The 7568-nt window shown below is 41.4% G+C and overlaps 2 protein-coding genes across 2 annotated transcripts; both read left to right on the forward strand.

Annotated features, from left to right (window-relative positions):
- On the forward strand, positions 1-2680 carry LOC132131625 (mesencephalic astrocyte-derived neurotrophic factor-like). Its single transcript, XM_059543684.1, has 4 exons — positions 1-217; positions 804-931; positions 1706-1847; positions 2065-2680. The coding sequence occupies exons 1-4, from the start codon at positions 130-132 to the stop codon at positions 2247-2249; spliced, it is 543 nt and encodes a 180-aa protein (XP_059399667.1). The 5' UTR covers positions 1-129; the 3' UTR covers positions 2250-2680.
- Positions 2681-3644: 964 nt separating this feature from the next.
- On the forward strand, positions 3645-7568 carry LOC132131083 (putative RNA-binding protein 15B). The gene has a single exon (XM_059543006.1). The coding sequence runs from the start codon at positions 3877-3879 to the stop codon at positions 6310-6312; it is 2436 nt and encodes an 811-aa protein (XP_059398989.1). The 5' UTR covers positions 3645-3876; the 3' UTR covers positions 6313-7568.

Consider the following 7568-nt stretch of genomic DNA (forward strand, 5'->3'; position numbering starts at 1 on the left):
GGACCTTTCAATCGGAAGCGCTGTACATTGCATGTTGTCGAGCCGGTATCTTTAATGTTCGTTCAAAACCCAGTTCAGCACCTTTTCATAGTCTATTTAAGTAGTTAAACGCGTTTGTTTGGTTTTAAGATGATATATTTGAGTGGGCTTTCTGTGGCACTGGCCCTGTCTCTAGTGCCGAGCTGCACCCAAGCTTTAAAGGATGGAGAGTGTGAAGGTGAGTGTGTTTCATATGTTTATAGTATAAAAGACATGCATTTCCTGTCAAGAGCATCCCGTATCTGCCCTTAATTCATATTCTTTAGTTTATGCTGTATATTTAGTTAACACGTTTTTATTAGGTATATATCATGTGTTACCTTGAACTACTTAAATTATTGCATCAATAATTATTCTTTTAGGTTTTAAGATGCTGTTAGGCTAAACGTGAGTTATAATACATTGTAATAACGTATAATATATGCACAATTGTAAATGCAATGTATATCAATGCGTCTTACAAAGCATTTATTTATGTAACTTTGTAATTTAGGTCACCTGCTACTACTTTCTGTTGTTTTCAGTCAGTATCAGTTCATATACTGTAAGCAGTCGATTACATAATGCAAGTTATTATCAGAAGCTTATGTAAATAAGCACTTCATATCACATCCAATATGGCACACCTGTTCAGATGACGCTTTCATAATTTCTTAATCTTCTATTTATGAGGTAGTCAATAAACGAATAGTCGACTGGTATTGTGCTATCCATTTCGTTCATGTGACAGTGGAAGTTCTGTGTGTGTGATTCTTGCATCGCAGTCTGTGTGGGTTTCCTGGAACGGTTTTACCAGACGCTACAAGACAATGACATCAAGTTCGACAGTGACTCCATCGAAAAAGCACTTCTAAAATCTTGCAAAGAGGCCAAAGGAAAAGAAAACCGATTTGTAAGTCTCATTTGTTAAGAGAATTTGAAGGAACCATTCACTCAAATATAAAAAAAATTCAGGCCACCCAAGATGTAGATGACTTTGTTTCTTCATCAGATTTGAAGAAATGTAGCATTACATCCCTTGATAACCAATGGATGCTCTGCAGTGAATGGGTGCCGTCAGAATGAGAGTCCAAACAGCTGATACAAACATCACAATAATTCACAAGTAACCCACACCACTTCAGTTTATAAGAATTAAATGGGCAAATACAATAACACTTCTTCCAGATGGAAAAAGTCCATCTCCTGTTTTCACCTTGCATCAAATTCTCCACACCACACATTTATTTAGAACTGCTTTGGAGTGTTTTCGCTAGTGAATGGTTCTTGATCTCTGCAGAGTTCTCTCCTGATTCAGATTCAATGTTCACTGGAAGCAGCAGCCTGAAGCAACATTCTGTAGTTTAAAAACTTCTTAATGATAGATTTATTTTATATAAACACAGCTTTTCACTTTACAAGACATTAACTGATGGCCTGGAGTGGTGTGGATTGCTGGTGGATTATTGTGATGTTTTTATCAGCTGTTTGGACTCTCATTCTGACGGCACCCATTCAATGCAGAGGAACCAGTGCTGAGCAAGTGATGTAATGCTACATTTCTCCAAATCTGATGAAGAAACAAACTCCTCTACATCTTAGATGGACTGAGGCCGAACTATTCTTTTTACCTTACACAATTTTTGCTTGTTTATACATACTTTTACTATGTTTTCTGTATGTGCAGTGTTATTATATAGGGGCAACAAGTGATGCAGCAACTAAAATAATCAATGAGGTTTCCAAACCGATGAGCTACCATGTGCCAGTGGAAAAGATTTGTGAAAAGCTCAAAAAGAAGGACAGCCAGATCTGTGAACTGAAGTATGGTGAGTTGAAAAGTTTGTTTGCATAGAAAAGAAGTGTCCACTGATTAATATATCGTGTCTGTTTAGTGGTTGATTTTTAATGGATCTTTTAATTTTTTTTAAAGCAGTTTTTATTTACATGTGATTTATTTAAATATTATAATTTTAATGATCTAAATTCATAGAGTTTGAAATCAATCAGTGGCAGAACTGCAAGCCATTTTTCTTCTTCTTCTAGATAAACAAGTTGACTTGAGCTCCGTTGACCTGAAGAAGTTGAAAGTGAAAGATCTGAAGAAGATTTTGGAGGAATGGGGCGAATCTTGCAAAGGATGTGCGGAGAAATCTGACTTCATCCGCAAGATCAACGAGCTGATGCCCAAGTACGCGCCTAATGCAGCTAAGGCAAGGACAGATTTGTAAACTTGCAGGGAATTATGGGACCAAGGCTGCAGCATTTAGGGTGGAAGATTTGCGCTGTGCGGCTGACTGACCACCTAACAACGGGGTTTGCATTGTGTTGTCATTTTACCTTGTACTCCAGGGGTAAACATCAAGAAACCAAACGCACTTCCTTAAATACCTTTAATTTATAGTTTATCTAGACTAATATCCAACACAATCCTCCTGATGTTATGGGAAATAATGTTTGACACACTTTGCCTAGTTTGATTTACATTTTCTATTTTTATTTTATTTTTTTCTGAGTGTAGACTTTCTTAGTTGACACATTATATGAAATATAATGAACGGGGGTCTCCTCTGCAAAAATGTTGTGGGTCAGTTTGAGAGGATTTTGCTGTGAAATGTTTAATACTGTTATACTGGCTTTTTCATTAAAAGACGAAAAGAAACTGGACTTGTCCTTTTTAGTTTATTATTTTTAGTTTAGTTTAGTGTTTTGCATTGTTCCTCCTTCATCTTGGTCACATTTTGTAAACTTTCCCTCAGGGAATTGGAATCTGTTTGACTACCAAAATACCTATTTACCATAGTAATGAATTAATATGGTTATATAATGCTATAGTATTTGCATGTATTTGTATACAGCTTTCGGTACATTAAAGTTCATGCACAGAATTTGGATTGTCATGAAATTCATGTTATATAATTTTTTTTTAATATAGTTCATATCATATGATGTATTGGCTGTGTTTTATGCAGTATACTGTGCATGATATGGGCATTTTCTGTATTCATAGAGAACCTACTACATTTGTAAAAATAATTTAAAAAAAAGTTTATTTTACGTAATTTAATTATTCCACATAATTTAAACCAAGTAAAGTATGCAATAGGAAAGTAATCCATTCCAGACAAAGCTGTTTTTGTCAATAGAAAGAACAAAAACATTACACAGAGCTTAATTTAGGACCTCATGATATTTTACATTGTTTTTAGAAAAAAAAAAAATACACAACATCTGTTAATTATAGCAATGTCTTATTTTCATAAGTAAAAAAATAATTCAAAAGAAACCATCATATTATCTTTTATAAAACTAATCTTAAAATACATTTTTAAAAAAACTTTAAAAACGCTTTTTGATAAGAGATCACAAAATAGGAAGCTTATAAAAATATAAAAGCTTTTCAAATTGATGTAACTGCCCTAATATTATATAGCACTTTTCTCCCCAGTAATTGTTTTGTTCCGTTTCTGTTTTGTTGTTGTTGCTATTTTGTTTTGCATGCTTTAAACTGTACAACAATGCCTTATATTATATAAAAAAATATATATTATATACAAAATAAAAATTATTTTCCACAACTATAATAGCGTCATGCGATGCGTTCTGACGTCAGCAGAGTCTCCTCCCACTCGCGGAGCGCGCACATTCCTTTTGTCCAAGATGGCGGAATAGATGCAGCTGATGGGACACTAATGTTTGTCTTTTTATTTTTATCAGTGAAATTCAACATTCAGGCGAACGTTTTCCCGTGGAAACGTTAGTTAGGACTCTCCTCACGGATGTGCAAAATCTCTCGGAGCCGTAAGATCTCACCTCGGAGCTGATTTTATATTTTTGCAGCGGGAGCATCACTGTAAAATGAAGCGGCAGGCCGAGCGCGACGCGAGTCCGACCAGAACGCTCGCCAAACGCGTCCGCGAGCGGGACCGAGAGCGCGAACCGAACCCGCCGCTCGCGCTTCTGCTCGCCGAAAGCCGAGCCTACCACAAACGAAGCCGCAGCCGAGAGCGGGAAAAACCGCGGGTCCGTGAGGAGAGAGAGAGTCTGCATCACCGCGCGCATCATGAACTGGGTCTGCTGGGTCGAGCCCCTCTCCGAACCACCTCAGTCCTGCCTAAAGGTAAGACCCCATCCGCGGAAACGGTGGGTGCGCGACTAGAATACAAGACACTACTTATCAGCAACCTTGGATCGCAGCTTTCTGATGAACACGTAGAGGACGGGCTGTTCCATGAGTTTAAAAAGTTCGGGGATGTGAGCGTCAAGCTGTCTCACACGCCTGAACTGGGGCGTGTCGCCTACGTCAACTTCAGACACACGGAAAACGCGCGGGAAGCGCGTCATGCAAAAACCAGATTGGTGCTATATGATCGTCCACTTAAAGTTGAACCCATGTACATGCGGCGTCGCAGTGTCACGCCTCCAGATGTGAGTTATGTGTCTCTGCACAGTGCTGCATATACTTACAGGCAGCGGTCACTTTCACCGGGTGCTGGGAGTAGTGCCCTTCGAGATATACGACCCAGGCATTATGTTGATGGTATGGGACTTAGCAGAGATCGTGTTTTGGACTATTACAGTGCTTTGGAGGAAAGAAGCCGTGTGTATGCGTATCAGCTTCCTGAGGAGGACTTAAAACCAGAGGACGATCAGAGAGCCACAAGGAACTTGTTCATCGGCAACTTGGATCATAATATTTCTGAGGTGGAACTACGAACAGGATTTGACAAGTATGGAATTATTGAAGAAGTCGTTATCAAGCGGCCCGCCCGTGGGCAAGGGGGTGCGTATGCTTTTCTTAAATTTCAAAACTTGGATATGGCTCACCGGGCAAAACTGGCCATGCAGGGACGTATGATTAACGGCAACCCAATTAAGATCGGATACGGGAAGGCCAATCCGACAACTCGGCTCTGGGTGGGTGGACTTGGCCCGAACACCTCGCTGGCTGCTTTAGCCCGCGAGTTTGATCGCTTTGGGAGTATTCGCACTATAGACTACGTGAAGGGAGATAATTTTGCTTACATTCATTATGAGAGTCTGGATGCAGCGCAGGCTGCTTGTGCACAAATGCGCGGCTTCCCTCTAGGCGGTCCGAATCGTCGGCTGCGTGTGGATTTTGCTAAAGCTGAGGAGACGAGGACGTACCCTCAACAATACCAGCCACCTTTGCTCCCGCCTCCACATTACGAACTTCTAGCTGATGGTTACGGACGCCACCACAGCCTAGAGAGAGAACTGAGAGCAAGGGCTCGGTCGCCGTCACACCCCCTGTTCGCAGAGCGAGAAAGAGAGCGCCTTTCAGACCGAGACTGGAGTCCCCCGAAAGGAATTGAGCGGCGAGCAAACCCTGAAGCGTTTGGGCGGGTCAGGCAGCGCAGTCGTAGCCGCAGCAGGGAGCGCTGGGTAAAGGAGCGAGAGCTAGAACGCGGGAAAAACTGGGAGGAGCGGCGCAAGCGAAGGAGCCTCAGTCCCATCGACCGTCCGGCAGAGGAACGCGGGAGGTCAAAGCTAAGAGCCGGGGCACCGTCTACTCCTGAAGACAGTCCGGACAGGGGCCGTGGCCGTCTCCCGGACTCAACCTCAGAACCTCTTGATCACACCCCCGACATCAGCACACACTCCAGCGACGAACGTCCTGCGCAGGACGAACCTTTACATCCAAGAAAGGTCGAGCGTGAGCGCAATCACCGCAAAATAGAGAGCGACCCTGACTCGCAGACAGACAAGTCCAAAACGGACTCCAAAAAGCCCAGCACGCTCTCCGAATACGCCCAGACGTTGAGTCGCGTGTGGCAAGGTTCCCTCGTTCTTAAAAACAGCTGCTTCCCCACAAACATGCACATGCTCGAGGGGGGCGTGAACTTTCTCCATGCCCTCATGAAAGATAACCAAGCAGGCGGTTCCAAAATCACGCAGCTTAAAATCGCTCAACGGCTGAGGTTGGATCAGCCCAAACTAGATGAAGTGACGCGACGCATCAAGCTAGGCAGCCCGGATGGATACGCTGTCCTCCTCGCCGTCCAGGGCCCCATGGACCGAGATGCCCCTCCTCCAGAATCGGGCCTTCAACAGCGCCTTCTCCGCAACCTGGTGACGTACCTCAGGAACAAGCAGGCAGCAGGGGTCATCGGCTTGCCTCTCGGCGGCCCCAAAGAGCGAGAGATGGGGGGCATGTTGTACGCCTTCCCTCCATGTGACTTCTCACAGCAGTATCTCCAGACTGCTCTGAAGACGATTGGGAAACTTGAGGAGGACCACCTGGTCTTTGTGGTTGTTAGAGACTCACCTTAACACTTCAGTTCCAACTCTAGAGATTTTATGCCTTTCATGATTTTAGGATTAGATGTACCTTTTTACTTTAATACTCTCAAACAGTACATGTGATCAATGTTTCCTTAAAACTGTTTGGGAAATGAACAGCATCCCCAGAAAAGTTGTTTTATAAACCTGCCAATAAGTTTTCCACCAAGGGGTTTAAATTTCTTTCAGAAGTGTTACAAATTTTCCGTTTTATTCTATTTAAAATGTTTTATATTAATGCATGCACAAGCAATTTGACGTCTCCTTCCAGTGGTTCACTATAATGGATGTAAAATGTACTAAGCCTCATTTTTAAAACTCAAATTTGTGTGGATTGTTCACAAATCCATTCATCATTGAACAGTCACATTCAATTTACTCTAAAACGTTTTTTACACTCATTTCATCATTAAGGTCAATAGGTCTGGGATTCTTGTATAATAACATGTTAGTGGCTTTTTTCATTCAGTAACAGTTCTTCCCTCCCATATTACATCTGCTGTCCGTTTCACAAAACCTAGATGCTTTATTTTGTTTTTCAGAAATAAAACAGTACTTGAAATGGCAGTATGTTCAGACAGTTCAGGTAAGGCGTTGGTGTCATGACTGACGGCATCTACCTCTCTAACCATGTAACGCATCAGGTAAGCTAGAAAAAATGAAGGCCACTGCATTTTTATTGTATACCGTTATAAATATACACCTGCAGCACTAACAGAAAGGTCATGTGACCATACCTAACTTACTAAACGAGTACTGTACCGATCCAGACACACTAATGTTTGTAAACGTTACGAACACTATGGTTAAACTTGTGTGACTGTTTGTTTGTACAGCAGGAATGTCCTTTTAAGTCTTAGCTGTTTTTCGACTGCCCTCCACTGGAATGACTATTTGCTAAGTCATTGTAACCCATTGAGCCAACACATTTAAACAAGTGCTATTCTAAAGGTTTTCAAAATGTCCAGTGATTTTAAACTCACAATACCGTATGAACCTGAAACAAGTGTTATATTCAGATTGTACTCGATGAGATTTGAAGGTCCACTCGCCAACACTACAAACAACCCTTTGCACTGAACAGTAATTTTCCATTGTTTATTTTTAATCATGTTGTTATTTTACACTTGTTTTTTTTTGTAATACTTTTTACTCGAAGTATTTTTTTTCTTGTCTGTATGCGAAACATGTATGGCATATAAAAAAAGTAAACATTTCTTGTGCTTGATTTTAATCCATACCTCCAT

Source organism: Carassius carassius, chromosome 48 (genome assembly GCF_963082965.1).
Source record: "Carassius carassius chromosome 48, fCarCar2.1, whole genome shotgun sequence".
Taxonomy (NCBI): Eukaryota; Metazoa; Chordata; class Actinopteri; order Cypriniformes; family Cyprinidae; genus Carassius; species Carassius carassius.